The sequence below is a fragment of the Capra hircus genome, chromosome 1 (assembly GCF_001704415.2).
Source record: "Capra hircus breed San Clemente chromosome 1, ASM170441v1, whole genome shotgun sequence".
NCBI classification, from domain to species: Eukaryota; Metazoa; Chordata; class Mammalia; order Artiodactyla; family Bovidae; genus Capra; species Capra hircus.
Genome location: NC_030808.1, coordinates 87,132,298 through 87,151,820, shown reverse-complemented (window position 1 = coordinate 87,151,820; position 19,523 = coordinate 87,132,298). Strand labels below are relative to the sequence as shown.

General features: G+C 44.3%; 1 protein-coding gene across 1 annotated transcript in view; it reads left to right on the top strand.

The window, feature by feature from the left end:
• The window catches only part of USP13 (ubiquitin specific peptidase 13 (isopeptidase T-3)), a 135,517-nt gene continuing 128,951 nt past the window's right edge, over positions 12,958 to 19,523 (top strand). The window contains exon 1 of the mRNA XM_018047535.1: positions 12,958 to 13,209. Within this exon, the coding sequence (XP_017903024.1) occupies positions 13,042 to 13,209 (168 nt within the window). The 5' untranslated portion in view covers positions 12,958 to 13,041. The remainder of the gene's footprint in view (positions 13,210 to 19,523) is intronic.

Sequence of the window (19,523 nt, the reverse complement as noted above, 5' to 3'; positions counted from 1 at the left end):
GAACATTGGCTCAGACTAAATGATGACAGAGGGCTAGAAATTCCTTGGCATAAGGTAGAGTAAGGGACTCAGGACATAGAAATGCTGAATTTGATCTGTCAGGTATGTCTCCAGTAGGGCCCATAATCTTTCAAAGGCAATTTACTAATCATTCCAATAGGCTCTGATACTGCTTACAGCAGTTACCCATGAAGTGGGCTTTTTGATTCCTGTGGGGCTGGAGGAGTCTGGGGTGGATACCTCAGGTGGTAGTTATTCACTACCAGGAGTAAAGCCAGCACAGTTTTGATATGAGGCAGCAGTTCAACTGTGATCAAAAGATATTAGGAAATGAAAATTAGAGATACCAAGGAAGATTTCATGCAAAGATGGGCACAATAAAGGACAGAAATGGTATAGACCTAACAAAAACAGAAGATATTAAGAAGAGGTGGCAAGAATATACAGAAGAACTGTACAAAAAAGATCTTCATAATCCAGATAACCGTGATGGTGTGATCACTCACCTAGAGTCAGACAACCTGGAATGCAAAGCCAGGTTGGCCTTGGGAAACATCACTATGAACAAAGCTAGTGGAGGTGATGGAATTCCAGTTGAGCTATTTCAAATCTAAAAGATGAACTGTTAAAGTGCTATACTCAAAATGCCAGCAAATTTGGAAAACCCAGCAGTGGTCACAGGATTGGAAAAGGTTAGTTTTCATTCCAATCCCACAGAAAGGCAATACCAAAGAATGTTAAAACTACCGCACAGTTGCACTCATCTCACATGCTAGTAAAGTAATGCTCAAAATTCTTCAAGCCAGGCTTCAACAGTACGTGAACTGTGAACTTCTAGATGTTCAAGCTGGATTTAGAAAAGGCAGAGGTACCAGAGATCAAATTGCCAACATCCATGGGATCATCAAAAAAGCAAGAGTTCCAGAAAAGCATCTACTTCTGCTTTATTGACTATGCCAAAGCCTTTGACTGTGTGGATCACAACAAACTGTGGAAATTTCTTAAGGAAATGGGTATACCACACCACCTGACCTGCTTCCTGAGAAATCTTTATGCAGGTCAGGAAGCAACAGTTAGAAATGGACTTGAAACAACAGACTGGTTCCAAATCAGGAAAGGAGTACGTCAAGGCTGTATATTATCACCCTGCTTATTTAACTTATATGCAGAGTGAGTGAAGTCGCTCAGTCGTGTCCAACTCTTTGTGACCTTATGGACTGTAGCCTATCAGGCTCCTCCGGCCATGGGATTTTTCAGGCAAGAGTGCTGGAGTGGATTGCCATTTCCTTCTCCAGGGGATCTTCCCGACCCAGGAATCGAACCCGGGTCTCCCGCATTGCAGGCAGACACTTTACCGTCTGAGCCACCAGGGAAGCAGAGTACATCATGCTAAATGCCAGGCTGGATGAAGCACATGCTGGAATCAAGATTGCAGGGAGAAATATCAATCATCTCAGATATGCAGATGACACCACACTTAAGGCAGAAAGAGAAGAACTAAAGAGCCTCTTGATGAAAGTGAAAGAGGAGAGTGAAAAAGATGCCTTAAAACTCAACATTCAGAAAACTAAGATCATGGCATCTGGTCCCATCACTTCATGGCAAACAGGTGGGGAACAATGGAAACAGTGACAGACTTTATTTTGGGGGGTTCCAAAATCACTGCAGATAGTGACTGCAGCCATGAAATTAAAAGACACTTGCTCCTTGGAAGGAAAGCTATGATCAACTTAGACAGCATTTTAAAAAGCAGAAACATCACTTTGCCAACAAAGGTCCATCTAGTCAAGGCTATGGTTTTTTCAGTAGTCATGTATGGATATGAGAGTAGGTCTATAAAGAAAGCTGAGTGCTGAAGAACTGATGCTTTTGAATTGTGGTGTTGGAGAAGACTCATGAGACTCCCTTGAACTGCAAGGAGATCCAACAAGTTAGTCTTACAGGAAATCAGTCCTGAATGTTCATTGGAAGGACTGATGCTAAAGCTGAAACTACAATACTTTTGCCACCTGATGTGAAGAACTGACTCATTGGAAAAGACCCTGATGCTGGGAGGAATTGGAGGCAGGAGGAGAAGGAGCTGACAGAGGATGAGATGGTTGGATGGCATCACTGACTCGATGGACGTGAGTTTGAATAAGCTCCAGGAGTTGGTGATGGACAGGGAGGCCTGGTGTGCTGCAGTCCATGGGGTCTCAAAGAGTCGGACACGACTGAGTGACTGAACTGAACTGAAATCCACAGACAACTCTGCATTTTACCACAGGGTTCCCAGGAGTGTAAGCACTGAATCTTCCACTGAGATATCATACCCACTGTCCCAAATGGCACGTTTGGCAAACAGAGACTTTGATCAAGCCATCTGGCTAGATAGTCAGGAGGAGTTAACTGATACCCACAGAGTTCCTTGATTGGAGCGGAGGCTGGGTCCCTTAGGAAAGATGCTGTAGTATTCTCAAATATGGACATTCTGAACCTACCTCCTAGGCTTCTCTGTAGCAGCTTCCCTAGTAGCAGTGTCCTGTGAGATGGGAGATATCCAGACTCTTTAAAGACCATTGGAAATTGGCTCTGATTGAAACTATAACTTCTGAAATAGCGCTCCCATCTGCCAGAGTGAAGGCTTATGGGGAGCAGATGGAATATGGACTTCCGACTTAGTTCAACACGAGGTGCACCAAGCAGGACTCCAAGCTCATTCTGTGGCTGGTACTCCAGCTCCTGAGAGCATTATTGGAACATATGACCTTAGCAAATTGTAGAATCTCCACACTGGCTCCCTGAACTGTGGAGTAAGAATTACCATCGGAAGAAGATTAGCAGCAAGGGATTTGGTTGCTAGCTGCTCAAAAGTCAATAAAGAGGCAAGTTGGTGGAAAGCTAAGTTTGTTCTGTTTTAGATGCTGGCAACCCTGGGGTTGGGGGTGGATGGGAAGGTGAAGGTTGACTCCCCCACTGACAATCAGGGGGCTAGAACTTTTATAGACTAGGGGAGGGGTCTACATGTAGAAACAGCAGAGTCATCCCTGACAGTCATTTTGAAATTGATCACGTGGTGGTCTAATCAGTGTCATCTTGACCTTTTTAAGTACAGCTAATCTTCTGTTCCTGCATATAATTTAACTTATATGCAGAGTACATCATGAGAAACGCTGGACTGGAAGAAACACAAGCTGGAATCAAGATTGCCGGGAGAAATATCAATAACCTCAGATATGCAGATGACACCACCCTTATGGCAGAAAGTGAAGAGGAGCTAAAAAGCCTCTTGATGAAAGTGAAAGAGGAGAGTGAAAAGGTTGGCTTAAAGCTCAACATTCAGAAAATGAAGATTATGGCATCCGGTCCCATCACTTCATGGGAAATAGATGGGGAAACAGTGGAAACAGTGTCAGACTTTATTTTGGGGGGCTCCAGAATCACTGCAGATGGTGACTGCAGCCATGAAATTAAAAGATGCTTACTCCTTGGAAGAAAAGTTATGACCAACCTAGATAGTATATTCAAAAGCAGAGACATTACTTTGCTGACTAAGGTCCGTCTAGTCAAGGCTATGGTTTTTCCTGTGGTCGTGTATGGATGTGAGAGTTGACTGTGAAGAAGGCTGAGCGTCGAAGAATTGATGCTTTTGAACTGTGGTGTTGGAGAAGACTCTTGAGAGTCTCTTGGACTGCAAGGAGATCCAACCAGTCCATTCTGAAGGAGATCAGGCCTGGGATTTCTTTGGAAGGAATGTTGCTAAAGCTGAAGCTCCAGTACTTTGGCCACCTCATGCAAAGAGTTGACTCATTGGAAAAGACTCTGATGCTGGGAGGGATTGGGGGCCGGAGGAGAAAGGGATGACAGAGGATGAGATGACTGGATGGTATCACTGACTTGATGGACATGAGTCTGAGTGAACTCCGGGAGTTGGTGATGGACAGGGAGGCCTGGCGTGCTGCGATTCATGGGGTAGCAAAGAGTCGGACACGACCGAGCAACTGAACTGAACTGAACTGAATCTTCTGTTCCAGGGTTGTTCTTTTCTCATTTCCTTGAGGACAATTCTCAGAATTGCAGTAGCTTAAAACATGGCTTCCATGATAACTCAGTTGGTAAAGAATCTGCCTGCAATGCAGGAGACCCTGGTTCAATTCCTGGATTGGGAAGATCCCCTAGAGAAGGGATAGGCTACCCACTCCAGTATTGTTGGGCTTCCCCGGTGGCTCAGCTGGTAAAGAATCTGCCTGCAGTGTGGGAGACCTGGGTTAGATCTCTGGGTGGGGAGGATCCCCTGGAGAAGGGAAAGGCTACCCACTCCAGTATTCTGGCCTGGAGAATTCCATGGACTGTATAGAGTTGGATATGACTGAATGACTTTCACTTTTCAAATCATAGCTTACAGTTTGGTCATCAAGTAGATTTAACTTCTTCCACCTGGTGGGGGTTTCAGTCTCTATACAACAGCTCACAGCCTAGGGTTCAGAATATTCTCTGTGGGTCTTGTGGAGGAACTGGAGGTCCTTGACTTTGCTTAGTGACTACATTATTATTATTTGGTTTCCTTTGACTGTTTTCCTTTGTTTCTACATGTTCTCACTTCTCTGATGAAATTTATTCTTTGGCTAAAGTTTTTCCACAGACAAAAGGCAGGAAGAGGACTTGGTGGGGGGCGGGGGCGGGGAGCAAGGACTACAGTGTCTTGCTCTGTTTCAGAAGGACCAAGAAGATGCCATTGGCGTTTCCGTTCCCTAAAAAAATTATAAATGTGAATTAAAGCTACACTTTGAGTGGAGCTGCAGAAATTTATGCCAATATCAAAGATCAGGAAGACATAGACTTGGTGATTTCTGTCACCCTCCCCTGTCATTTTTCCAATTAGAATGAAGACTGATAGTGGACTGTGGTAAAGTGAACAAGGTGGTGATTTCAATTTGGTTGAGGTTCCATGGATGATCTCCTTATGAAGCAAATGAATACATCTCGTGGCATTCAGTTTGCAGCTACTGATGTGGTTGAAAGCATTTTCTCCGTTCAGATAAACAGGTTTGCCATCACTTGAAGAATAAGTAGCAGAGCATAACTCTCTTGTTTAGGGTTGTGTTGATTCTGATTCTGAATCATAACACATGGCCTGTAGGGATCTTGATCAGGGGTTGGCAAATGTTTTCTGTAAAGGGCCAGATGGTAAATACTTTTGGCATCAGTCCATGTGGTTTTGGTTGCATCCACTCCACTTTCCTGTTAGAGTGCCAAAGTGGCCATAGACAGTATGGATGAGTATGTCTGGGTTCCAGTAGAACTTTATTTACAAAAGCAAACTGCGGGCTGGATTTGGTCCATGAGCTGCAGTTTGCCAACTCCTGATCTTGACCTTCAACATCTATAGGACATTGTGCTGGTCCTACAGTGATGACAGTGTGCAGACAGGACCCAGAGAGAGAAAGTGCCCTGTGACAGAGGGTGAGAGAGAGATCCTGAGAAATACAGGGATTTGCCATCCCACTGAAACCCAGAGGGAAGTTTAATAATAAAGAAAGGTGAAGGTCAAGTTCTTTATCTCAAGCTCCCTACCACTAAGAATGCGGCACTATGTTTGCTACATTTCTTTGATTTTGGGGCCAATCTGTACCATGTTTAGGTAACTTCCTTTGTCCCTTATTAGGAAATCAGAAGAGCAGCCTGTGGCTCTATGGTTAATTTTGGGGGTGGGGGGGCATGGTATGTGGGGAATCTTAGTTCCCTGACCAGGGATTGAACCTGTGCCCCTGCAGTGGAAGTGCAGAGTCTTAAACACTGGACCACTGGGGCAAGTCCTGGTTAATATATATATATATATATATGTGTATATATATATATATATATATATTTTTTTTTAAACTCTGTTCACACCAGGTTTGTCACACCTGAGTGGAGGCTACATCTTTCAGTGTGTGCATATGGAAATGGTGGTGGGTGTGAGTAGGGATGGTGTCAGATTGGCCAGAAAAGCACCTTGCCTACTTCTGTGAGTAACTTATGAGTCAGTCTCCTGGAAGGACTGTGGTATTACACATCACGAAACCCCAAAACATGAATAGAGATCTCAGATTTCCTCTTAAGCAGAATAACAATTTACCTTATCTTGATGTTAAGAGCTTGTCAAGGAGCTTGCTCATTCCAAACTGAACCTCCATTCTATTTAGGCAGATTGTCTATAAACTTAACACCAGAAACTTGCTGAGTCTTATATGGAAAGTAAAGGGGACCAGCAAGTAAGAAAGAAGGCAAGTGGAAGAGAAAACTGACATAATCAATGGTAATGTAAAAAGTTAACCTCTTATTTAATGTAAAAAAAAAACCTCTTATTTACAAAAGGAAATGGAGACTTAATTGAAAACATTTAGATAACATGGAAAAGGAGAAAGAAAAAAGAAACAAAAATAATTTTTTCAACCAGAGATAAACACCACTAACAGACAGCTTATTCCAACCTAATATTGTCTGTCTAGTCAAGGCTATGGTTTTTCCAGAGGTCATGTATGGATGTGAGAGCTGGACCATGAAGAAAGCTGAGCGCCGAAGAATTGATGCTTTTGTCCACTCAGGTGTAGACAAACCTGGTATGAACAGAGTTTTTTTTCTATATATACCAGGACTTGCCCCAGTGGTCCAGTGGTTTTGAACTGTGGTGTTGGAGAAGACTCTTGAGAGTCTCTTGGACTGCAAGGAGATCCAACCAGTCCATTCTGAAGGAGATCAGTCCTAGGTGTTCTTTGAAAGGACTGATGCTAAAGCTGAAACTCCAATACTTTGGCCACCTCAAGTGAAGAGTTGACTCATTGGAAAAGACCCTAATGCTGGGAGGGATTGGGGGCAGGAGGAGAAGGGGACGACAGAGGATGAGATGGTTGGATGGCATCACCGACTAGATGGACATGAGTTTGGGTGAACTCTGGAAGTTGATGATGGACAGGGAGGCCTGGCATGCTGCAATTCATGGGGTTGCAAAGAGTCGGACACGACTGAGTGACTGAACTGAACTGAATGTATATATGTGTGTGTATGTATTTAGACAGAATGATAGTGTATATGCTCATTGACAGTCTCTTCTTGCTGTCTGCATTACAGGAATCATTTTTCCATGTCAACGAATATTCTTAAATTATATGACTTTTGATTGTTATATAGAATTGCTTCAAGCAGAAAATGCGTTACATTTCTTAACCAGTGACCTATTGTTCTGTATTAATAACCAGCACTTCTTACAGGGGCTCTCTGCAGGATAGAAAATTTTATGGATGTCTCCACAACAAGCTGTCACCATATATGGCTTTAACAGATCACTGCACATAATTAGAGGACATCTGAGGTCAAGAGCTTTTCCATTAATTGAAATAATTAAGACATCTTTTTCTCTGTAGATTTTCCCAATTCCCCTTTTTGACATTAGTCTCAGTAACTAATACTCATGTCATGTTTTAATGTAACCTCTGTCAGTCCTGGGAACATTTATGCAGCAATGACTTTTACCTAAAAGGAACAAAGCTGACTGCAAAACGTATCTATTACAATGTCACAGATGTGAGTCATTCATTTGGTAGGTACTTATTGAGTGTCTAAAATAAGCAGACAACTCCATTCTGGGTGGGCAATATTCCGTAAACACTGAGCTTCCACGATGTGCAAGGATGCTAAGAAATATAACTTCTTTTAAAAGATTTTTCTCTTGGGGACTGTCATTTTTAAAAGATTGATCCCTGAGGGTTGGAGCATTCAGAAAAGGTTTCATGGAAAAAGTCTTGAAAGGATTGAAAAAATAGAAATGAGAGGAGAGCGCTTTCAACCGAGGCTAGGAGACAAGTACATTTATCCTTGGGGGACAGTAAATTGTGTTCACCAGAAGTGTAGGAGTGGGCGTAAAGCCTGAAAAGAAGGAGTGCTAGTTGGGAGAGGTCCCCGAAGGTTAGGCCAGGGGAGTCTGGGCTCCACCGAACATCATGGGAGGAGGCTTTTGAGCTGTAGAATGACTTGATGGTCCTACCACCTTAATGTGACAAAAGTCAGCTCATCTTAGTCCTCTGAAATCTCTTTGATAAGACTTTAAATTTATGTTGGAAGTTAAAATTGTGTACCCATCACCACTTTATTCCTGCTCTTTGATCAAGATCCGCATGTGGAAACTGACCCAATAGTGAAACAGTGTAGTTATAAATGCACATGTAGAAATTGCAAAATTGAGTTTAAAAATTCCAGTAACAGAACTAGAATTTTTCCTACAATGGCGCAATTAAGACATTATCTCGGCTCTTTTGCCTTGATAAATTTTTATAAAACAAATGTAGCATCATTGTAGACATTTTAAAAGTAGAAACAAAATCTTATAACCAAATCCTAAACGTAACTATTGAAATTTTACATGTCTTTCCAGTTTTGTCAAAAATGCATGTTTATTTTTAATTGAAATCTTACAATTATATTGTATAATTATTGTAAATAGATTAAGCTACCGTACTACAAATGGATTAAAACAGTCATTTTCACAAAAATCATTTTTAAGATTTACATAAACATTTTTGAATAGATATACCCAATTTAATCATTTGTCCATATTTAGATGGTGTCATTTTCCCTTGTTTTGATTAAAACTTTCCATCCAGTGTGCCACTGACATTTTGATATACAGAGATGGCATTCAGGTTTGACAAGATCTCTTTGATCCTTGGGAGTGCATGGGCGGGGCTTGGGGTCACTGGGGCCCCCAGACTAGTAGCCCCAGGCTTCATGAATTGAAGTAATTGATCAATTACTTTAGTGGGCTGTACAAATATTATCATTTCCAAAGTGTTTCATTGCATGAAAAAATTTGGGATGTATTTTTACAGTGGTACAGTAATTGTCCTCAACCTCTATTAATATTACTGATTATTGAACTTAGATTGTTTTCACAATTGAGTTTTAATTACTTTTTAGAGCAATACTTCCACATGATAAAAATTGTTAATGGTACAGAAAGGTAAAGAGTAGCAGTAAGCGCCTCTTTAAACCTAGGCATTGTGTTTCTCTCCACAGAGCCCAGTTGTCATTAATTTCTTTTGTATTCTTCCAGAGGCTTCCAAAGCCCAAACAAACACCTATCTATCTACAATTTGCATAAATTTACTAATAGAATATTGATATCTAAATCTATAGCTATCTAGGGGCAACATTAAAAATATTTAGCACAGTTACCAACACTTAGAAGGAAGGCCCACAATACATAGGATGTGCAGTAGGCATTCTGGCACATCCTTAGCCTTGAACACATGGTCTTGCTTTTACACATTAATTCTCACTCGGCTCTTTTAATCTAGTAATATGATTTGGGGATTATTCCCCATCAGCACATACAGGGTGCTTTATACTTTCAGTGGTACTGTGTTTTAACCACTTCCTATAGATGGATTTTTAGGCTCTTCTTAGTTTTTTCTTACTATGGCAATGCTCCAACAAATATCCTTATATAGTGTAAACTTATCTGTAGCTTAAATGTCTAGATGAAGAATTGCTGGGGAAAATTGTATAGGCATAAAATCATACTTAGTATTAAATTTGCCTTCAAAGAGATTGAATGTTTTCAGTCTATCGACAAAGTATATGAGGGCCTATTTCCCAAACCTGGGCCAACTCAGCATATCTGTATTAATGCGAAGGGTGAAAAATGGTGTCTTGATTTAATTTGCATTCAACTTAAAAATACTTAAAATATTTTGAAGGCTCCTGAGTCAAGTTTATCTCTGAAATTAGACAAGCAAGCTTCATCCTTGAACCTGAAACAGGAACAGATACTACAGAAAGTGATAAGTGGGTGAGAATAATAAAAAGCGAAAACTCCTTGAGAGTATCTTCCCAAGGAGGAGGGTAGCAATAGTGTGCTGGGGTCCAGTCCGGGTGGATCCAGGGAATTTGAAGGGTGGACAGCGTTGGCGAGGAGGAAAACTTATTTATTTATTGATATAAGATTAGATTAAGAAACAATAGTGTAGTGGGAAAATTAAGTGGAGAAAGAGGGCTGAATAACTTGGATTACGCGGAAGACCAATAAAATTCCAGACAAGGAATTTACACCATCGACGTTGGGCCACCGGAGCTCGGTTGAATATCTAAGGGTGCCTCGCCTTAGGCTCCCTTTCGCACGGGTCTTAACAGCCAGGGCAAGTAAGTAGACTTGGCGAGCCTCCGCACCCCAGATGGGAATTCAGCCTGAAATTAAAGTAAAGAGGAGAGGGAGGGAAAGGGAGAAAGAGAGAAAGAGAGACACGGGGGAAACCAGTCCAGCGACTGGCTCCATCCTCTATTGTTCAGAAGGCCTTTTATACTTTTGATAAAACATGGAGATCAATGGATAACACAAAGTTATGCAGCGTCTAGTGTTGCTAACATCAAAACTACTATAGATCTTTTTCCATATCCCGTTTACATTGATTAACATCCTCCCAGGTGCCTAAAAGATAAACAATATGGAGGCCTGGCAGCAGTCATTGAGTCAACAGTGAAAACCCTCTACCAATATAATTTTTAACTCTTTAGAAAAGGCTCTGTATCTTTAAGATGCTTTTAAGCTTTGTGCCTCTCGCGGTTGGGGGGCTGTAAGCAATTCACAAGCTGTAAGGGGTCTGGGGAACTTGTTAGGCAAGCTAGAGAGCTATCAGAGGGGTTTAACTGAAACATCCCTTTCAAATGCCGAAGACTAAAGCCCTGAGTTGACTTTTTTCCAGAAAGTATCAGAAGAGTGGAAAAGCAGGCAGATTCTTATTTTTTTGGGGGGGTGGATGCTCAGGAAATTCCAGGGGGAAAACTTGAGGTCTGATTAGCCTTGCCATCAGAGCTCTGCCGCATGACCTTGTCACGGGTGGAATTCCTCATGCTGGCTCCCAGCAATAGTGTTTACTTTTTTGCTTTTGTCTCCTCTTCTTCATTTCCATTAGATTGAGTTAGAAAGTTGTGAGTTACATAGATGTGTGGTGTGTTAGAGCCTTGCTTGAGGTACGGAAATTTAGAAGTGCAGAAAGAGCTCATCCGTCTATTCCAGGTAACGCGTGTCAAATTCCAGGTACCATCATTTCTCCCTAGCAGAGCCAGCACATCTGAAGAATCAGAGAGAGTGACAGAAATAATGGAAGAAAAAAGAAAAAGAATTTAAGTACTATTTGACCTGGGAAAGGCTTATAGGAATCAGCATTTTTTTTTAATTGAAGTACGGTTGATTTACTATGTTGTGCCAATTTCTGTTGTACAGCAAAGTGACTCAGTTATACACACACATACATTTTTTTTTAATATTCTTTTCCATTATGGTTTATCACAGGAGATTGGCTATAGTTCCCTGTGCTATACATTAGGACCTTGTTGTTTATCCATTCTAAACATAAGAGTCTGCATCTACCAACCCCAAATTCCCAGTCTTCTCTCTCTCTCCCCCTGCCCTTGGCAGCCGCAGGTCTGTTCTCTACATCTGTAAGTCTGTTTCTGTTTTGTATATTCATTTGTGCCACATTTTAGATTCCACACACAAGTGACATATGGTATTTGTCTTTCTCTTTCTGACTGACTTTGGCATTATTTTGTTCTTTTTCACGGCTGAGTAGTATTTCAATGTATATATGCACCACATCTTTATCCATTCATCTGTTGACAAACACTTGGGTTGTTTCCATGTTTTGGCTATTGTGAATAGGGCTGCTACGAACACAGGGGTGCATGTACCTTTTCGAATTATAGTTTTATCTGAGTATCTGCCCAGGGGTGGGACTGCTGGATCATATGGTAATTTCTATTTTCAGTTTTCTGAGGAATCTCCATACTGTTTTCTACAGTGGCTCTGCCAACTTATATTCCCACCAACAGTGTAGGAGAGGTCCCTTTTCTCCACACCCTCTCCAGCATTTGTGTTTGTAGACTTTTTAATGATGGTCATTCTGACCCTCTGTGAAGGGGTACCTCATTGTAGTCTTGATTTGCATAAAAATCAGTGTATTGAGTCACTTTTTCTGTTTCATTAACTGGTAGGTGTCACTGGTATCCTGCTCCTTAGATTAGATGTAGTTAGGGAAGCTCAGTGGAACTGACCTCATGTTCTAAGTTTCTTTCTTTCTTTTTTTTTTTAAAGAAAATAAGAGTATGCTGTGACACATTTTCTGTTTTTGCAGATTATTATATCACCTCCCACCCCAACGTATTCCCATTTATTATTTAAGGAACTGGACATGCAAAGGCAGGGAAGAAGTATGTACGCAGTAAGATCCCAAATCAGTCAACTGAAATGGTTCATGCAGAGAAGACTTTCCAAAGATAGAGAAAAATATACCTTCCCCCAAATAATCCTGATACTCTCCCCCATTCGGAAGAAAAGTCAGTATTACTGGAAAAATATACATTTATCCTTACTTAATCTTACTCTATTCTCTTTCAAAGAGCTTTAGATCTTAAAAACTTGAGGAGCAAGTCTTAGATTAACATCGGAGTGCCAAAAACAAATTTAGATTTGGGCCCCACTTTAGGTTCTAGAGTCCCACCCCTATCCAATCAGGGTACGTCCCCGCTGTTATCCTGGTTGTTTAAAAGCTAGCGGTTTAAAAAAATCTCAAATCCTGCCCTTTGTTGGCTGCCTCGGAGTTTCCCCTTCGCAGAGCAGCGATTTATGATAGAAAACACGGCGGTGGTGCTCCACCGCAGCCGGCCCCGGAGCCTGCGCACCCAGGACTCGCCCTCCGCCTCGGCCGCCAAGCCCGGCCAGGGCCCCAGGCCCCTCTCCAGTGCCCCCTCCCCGCGCGCTGCGGCGGGTGCTCCCGAGCGCCCCGCCTGACGCTGCAGCTGGGCCGGCGATTCGCCATTGGATTAAAAATAGCAGCGTCCCCTTCAGCAGCCAGCCCGCCCGCCAGCCCAGGCCCGGGGTGCCCGCTCCCGCCCCGCGGCCGGCTCTCCCCGCCCGTCCCGGCTCGGCTCCAGTAGCCCGCGCAGCCCGCCGCCGCCGCCGCCGCCGCCGCCGCGGAGGTGGGCAGACCCAGCGCCCCGCTCGGCTCGGCTGGAGTGCGCGCCGCGGCCATGCAGCGCCGGGGCGCCCTGTTCGGCGTGCCGGGCGGCAGCGGCAGCAGGAAGATGGCTGCAGGAGACATCGGCGAGCTGCTAGTGCCCCACATGCCCACGATCCGCGTGCCCCGGTCCGGGGACAGGGTCTACAAGAACGAGTGCGCCTTCTCCTACGACTCCCCGGTAAGTGAGACTCGGCGGCAGGACGGCGTCTCGGGGGAGGCTGCGGTGCCCGCGGCCTGCGGCGGTCGCGAGTCGCCGAACTCGGCCGCACGTGAAGCGCGGGGGGGAAGATGCGCGGCGGCAGCCGGGGACCGGCTCCTCCGGGCCTCAGAGTTGCCTCAGGGGCACGGCAGTTCGGCAAACACTTAAGGAGTGCCTACTGGGTGCCCGGCGGCGCTGGATTCCCCAGGGCTGCTGCAGCCGAAGCCCGGGACGGCCGGGGTCATTTGCTCCGCCAGCCTTCTTAGGCTGCCAGGACCCCAATTCCTAGCAGCGGTTCCAAAGCCCCGCCACCGTTTGAGAGATAGATCGAGTCGAAGCGTTCCCTAATCTTAACTGTGCGTTGCAGATCGTTTGCGTCCTCTTTGGAAGGAGCACGGAGGGCAGGTGGGCGGACGAGGTTGATTCACTCCGGATGTACGCAGCCCTTCTCTTTCTGGGACCGTTTGCTTTGCCCAGGGATTCCCACTCCTGGACAATTCTGCTTTCCTCTCTGAGCTTTCCTCTCTCCACTTCAAGTTACTCCCCACTCCTTTTCTTTCCGTCAGAACATCGGAAGAAACCGTCGGCTGCTTCCACTGGGGCAGCAGAAATAGAGGGTCTGTTGGATTGTTAACGGTTTCCTGAATCCTTTCTCTTTCCCTCCTAAACGAGTCGCTTTGACTGAAATGCACCAGTATAAATGATTAAAAGTTCAATCGCTAGTCGTGACCTCAGAGACTGGCGGGGAAAGTCGAGACGCACCACCGCCTTTCACCCGGCGCTGTTGGTGTGTTTTTCACCAGGTTGTATGTGTATGTGTGAGAAGGAAAAAGGAGGGTGAATTGTCCTTTTCGGGAGTCAAAATGGGCTTCAAAGTGACTCAGCTGTCTGGCGTTTATCATGTCTTTTTGAGGACCAGGTTATTTTTATCCACCCACTTTAGAGCTCATGTGTCACTCGGCAGATCTCAATGCAAAAGGGAGGTTTCTGGATTGGAGGCACCAAGGCAGGTTTCACAACAATAGTCTAACACAGTTTATTCATATTATGTTTTGTTGAAGGGGGGAAAAAGCCAGATAAATGGCACCTGTTTCAGAGTATCCTTATTATCTTGAGTTGCTTTCAGCTGATTTCCAAAGCTTTTTTGTTTTGTACACAGTGGAGTTGCAGAATTTATCCTTTCTGCGCTATTTTTCTTTTATGCTAATAACAGATCGTTTGGGAGATAAAAGTCTCATTTATTTGCTCACTACTTTCTTTTCTTTTAAAAAGGTGTGCAGTGTGAAGTGAAATGGCTCTATTTATTACTTAGCGGCTTGTAATCACAACTTAATGTGTCTGTCAGCAGTGTCATTGTATCCACAAAGTATCTGGAAACGTCATGTCCAGATTTTGTGTCTAGTGTTGAGCAGGTTTCCACTAATAGCTTCTAAAGGTGGAGAGGAATGATCCTAATTAACGTAAGCAATCGAAGATTGTGAATGCCATTGGGAGAGTAGCCCAAGTATTTTAGGATAATACATCATGTAAAGTGGGTAAAACTGCTTTCTCTTTGTTTAACCGGGGTTACTCTTCAGATTCTTCTTGCAAACTTTGTTATTGAAAGTCTTTGCCGTGTTTTATAGTGTATGGTAGGAGTGAAGAAAAAAAGCTGATTTTACTCACTTTCACAAATAGTTATTGGAAGTTTCAGTTCAGTTCAGTTCAGTCGCTCAGTCGTGTCCAACTCTCTGCAACCCCATGAATCGCACCACGCCAGGCCTCCCTGTCCATCACCAACACCCGGAGTTCACTCAGACTCACGTCCATCAAGTCACTGATGCCATCCAGCCATCTCATCCTCTGTCATCCCCTTCTCCTCCTGCCCCCAATCCCTCCCAGCATCAGAGTCTTTTCCAATGAGTCAACTCTTCGCATGAGGTGGCCAAAGTGCTGGAGTTTCAGCTTCAGCATCATTCCTTCCAAAGAAATCCCAGGGCTGATCTTCAGAATGGACTGGTTGGATCTCCTTGCAGTCCAAGGGACTCTCAAGAGTCTTCTCCAACACCACAGTTCAAAAGCATCAATTCTTCGGTGCTCAGCTTAGTGTGTGCCAAACACTATTCTAGAAGTATTTTGTCCAGTGTAAACTGATTTCATTCATGTCACAGTAGTTCCTTGGGGAAGACTGGGCTTATTTACAAGGCTGATGAATCAGTATATTTCTTTATGTTTCAAGGGAGGAAGAGCAAGAAGATTTTATAACAAGTTATATTAAAGTACAGTGCATGATAATTCGAGATCTTTCCCTGTGGTACTTATTTAACACTTCATCATGAATCTCATAAGGGTTCTAGAGCACCTACTATGTGCCAGCTGTTACATTCATGGCTATAAGAACCATACAGAGCAAAATTCACTGGTGCCAAATAGCAGAGACTTTAATCCACCAGTGCAGTAGGACTGTGGTAGAGAAAGGACCAAAATCATCTGAGTGGAAACAATAGCCATCCTTGCATTGGATACTTTTGAAAATGGTCATAAATAAGGATGGTTAGAAATAAATAGAACAACATTCTAGGCCACGTAAATTATATGTGTTAACACAAAGTGTGAATATTTTCTTTTTATTTGCTAGTAATGTATTTGGAAGAAAAAGACTGATTTGATAAGCAGTGAGGTCAGAACCAAGTAGAATAGAAGATGGGGGCCTTGAATGCCAAGAACAGGATCTTGAATTTCATGTGGTCAGTTATGGAAAGGTCCTGTGAGTAATATGATTTAAAGGGGTGTTAGAGGAAGACTGAATTGATAAATTTTTATTTTGCGTCTCCCGTGTCCAAGGTGTGGTGTGACCACTTTTACTGTTCTTCTCCTTCATGGGTGTGAAGTGGGACAGCGTGACAACTCATTTCAGTGTCTGTCTCCTTCCTTTCTTCCCACCTGCTAGGGATTTGCACAGAGCAGATGCCCAGTAACAGTTATTTTGGCATGAGTGAGAATTTGTCTTTTCACCTACCAGTTTGGTCCACTATCTCACCATGACCAGTAAGGTTTACCTCTCTAGGACTTGGTTCATCTTGCAGGATCTGTAATGGGACCTTCCTGGAAAAGGGGGAGTTTCAGCTTCAGCTTTGTGTTCCCAGCTGCTGGCCCAGCATCTGGTATATGTACCAGGAACTCAGTGAATGTCTAGGAAACATACAAAATTATCTGTGGTTATGGGTTATGAAAATGGCAAGGATACACCACATGGGAAACACTGGGAAAGGAATCTTGTAGGATTCTCCTGTAGAAAGTGGGACTTTGTTGTGGGGGACAGATGTGAAAGAAAGAGCTGGACTGGCAGGGTTTGAATTCTAGCTGTTACCCAGCTTTGTAACTTCTGTGTGTCCCAGTTTCTCCAGTCTGCAAAATGAAGACGATAATAGATCCTACCTCATGGGGCTTGTGGATTAAATAAATATGTGTGCCTGGCCAATTAGTAATTGCTATAGGAAGAAACGGGGCTTCCTTGGTGGTTCACATGGTAAAGAATCTGCCTGCAGTGCAGGGGATCTGGGTTTAATCCCTGGGTCAGGAAGATCCCTTGGCGAAGGGAATGGCAACCCGCTTCAATATTCTTGCCTGGAGAATTCCATGGACAGAGGAGCCTGGTGGGCTACATACAGTCCATAGGGTTGCAAAGAATCAAACATGACTAAAAGCTACTAACATTTCAGTTTCATAGGAAGAAAAGAAAGAGATAAGCAGTTGTAAGCCCAAGTGTTTGGTTGTCAAGGGTTTTGTAGAAAGTTTGACATAGTTAAGTGGGGGAAATTGGTTCATACTTCTGCTCACAACCTTCATGAACTGCCATGTAAAATCTACTCTCTCCTCTTTAGTTATTGAGTCCCACCTTCATCTGAATATACCTTGTTCCACCTCTCCCCCCTTTCTATGTTGCCAGCTCTGAGGAGTCCAGACTCTGGGTCTTCAACCTGAGGAGACTTTTCTTCCTTTTCCAGGACCGCCTTCCTCTCTTGGTAATCTTTCAAAGTTCTTTCTCAGCCCTTTCTTTCTGCTTTAGACTTCATCCTTTCCTCTGAAGCCTACATTACTTAGGGTCTGTGTTGTACAACACGGCAGTTAGAGTCTATCTTATATAGTTTGCCATCATTTTATTTCTTTTTACCCACTTAACTGGTAGTTTTAAAGCATCTGCTGCTGCTGCTAAGTCACTTCAGTCGTGTCCGACTCTGCATGACCCCATAGATGGCAGCCCACCAGGCTCCCCTGTCCCTGGGATTCTCCAGGCAAGAACACTGGAGTGGGTTGCCATTTCCTCTTCCAATGCATGAAAGCGAGAAGTCGCTCAGTTAGTGTCTGACTCTTAGCGACCCCGTGGACTGTAGCCTACCAGGCTTCTCCATCCATGGGATTTTCCAGGCAAGAGTACTGGAGTGGGGTGCCATTTCCTTCTCCGTTTAAAGCATCTACCAGGTGCAGAGCCTTGTACTGAGCACTAGGTAGGAGAGGAGCAGGGCCACAGGGCTGGCTGCTAATTATGCTCCCACCCCACCTGTGTGAGTAGGGGGACCTGGGCTTATGTCCTGTCTCGTTTGGGGTCAACTGAAGACTGAGACAAGGGCTTTGGCCCAGGCCTTTTATTTTGGAAAGGTATCCCAGGGAACAGAAGAGGAAGAAGTCCAAAGGAATAGGGACAAAGGGAAGGAAGGAACGCCAAACGAAGGTGAGTTACTGGGTCAGTGCTCCCCACCAGGACTCTGGCAAACTATCAGTGCTCCTCAGCATTGCCTTCCCACCCCGGGACCTGACCCGGAAGAAGAGAGTGTTTATCCATTGGCTCCTGTGGCCGGTCGGTCAAGGGTGCCCCAGGGCTGAAACACTTGGCCTCTTCCAGGCTTCTGTTTGTGCCTGGGAGGCTAAGTAGGCTCCCTGCAGGCTTGCTGAGACCAGCAGCCTCTGAGAATCGAGAGACCCTAGTGCAGCAATGAAGCTAGGACTGTCAGGCCACTTGCTGTGGTGAGCAGGGGCACACACCCCAAAAATGGCTGTGAGACCAGCATAAGCCACGTCCCCCTCTCCTCTTCTTCCCTTCCAATGTCAGCACTATTTTGTAAACAGGAGCTCTTCCCCCATTCTCCAAAGCTCTGAGATCTCTCAGTGATGTTGAGAGTGATGTTGGTTCTCTGCCTTCCTTGGGAGTCTTTGCAAATCTCTGGGAGCCTCAGTTTGGTAGTTGCTGGTGTAGATATCCACCGGGAAAGGCTTTGAGATCATCTCTTTGTAGGAAAATTTCATATTAGGGGCTCAGTAAATTCTTCTGTGATTTACAGTAAGAAAAGTATGTTTGGTTTTTGTTCCTATTCCTGGCACAGAGCTCCTAAAACTCTTGGAATTTCCAAAATGATAAGAGCCATGAAGATGTCTTTCATTATTCTTAACAATCTCCTTTCAGCCACACCTGAGTTTATATTAGAGGCTTTTGGAAAGCTCCTGGTTGCCAGGGAAACCAACCTAGTGATTAGAAGGTTGGAACTTTCAGCCCCTCCTTATCTCCTGGGTTGTTGTTCAGTCACTCAGATATGTCCAACTCTTTGTGACCCTGTGGGCTGTTGCCTGCCAGGCTCCTCTGTCCGTGGGATTTTCGAGGCAGGAATACTGGAGTGGGTTGCTGTTTCCTTCTCCAGGGAACTTCCCCACCCAGGGATTGAACCTGAGCCTCCTGCAGTGGCAGGTGGATTCTTTATATTGAGCCACCTGGGAAGCTCTTACCTCCTGGGAGGGGAGAGGAACTGGGGATTGACGTAATCCACAGTGGCCAGTGCCTCAGTCATTCTCACCTGTCTGATGAAGACAGCAGCAACAAAAATCCCTGAACTCTGGGGCTGGAGGGTGCTGAGGGTCACAGAACCCCACACTCCTTTCCCCCTGCCCTGCCCTGCCCACCACTTCTTCTGGTTGCTCATTGATATTTTTTAACATCCTTTGTAATAAACTGATAATCCTGTAAGTAAATTGTTTTCCTGAGTTCTGTGGGACGCTCTAGCAAATTAATTGAACCTGAGAAAGACGGAGGAGCCTGGTAGGCTGCAGTCCATGGGGTCGCTAGAGTCGGGCACGACTGAGCGACTTCACTTTCACTTTTCACTTTCATGCATTGGAGAAGGAAATGGCAACCCACTCCGGTGTTCTTGCCTGGAGAATCCCAGGGAAGGGGAAGCCTGGTGGGCTGCCATCTGGGGTCACACAGAGTCGGACACAACTGACTTAGCAGCAACAGCAGCAGGGCTTCCTGGGATACTATTTAT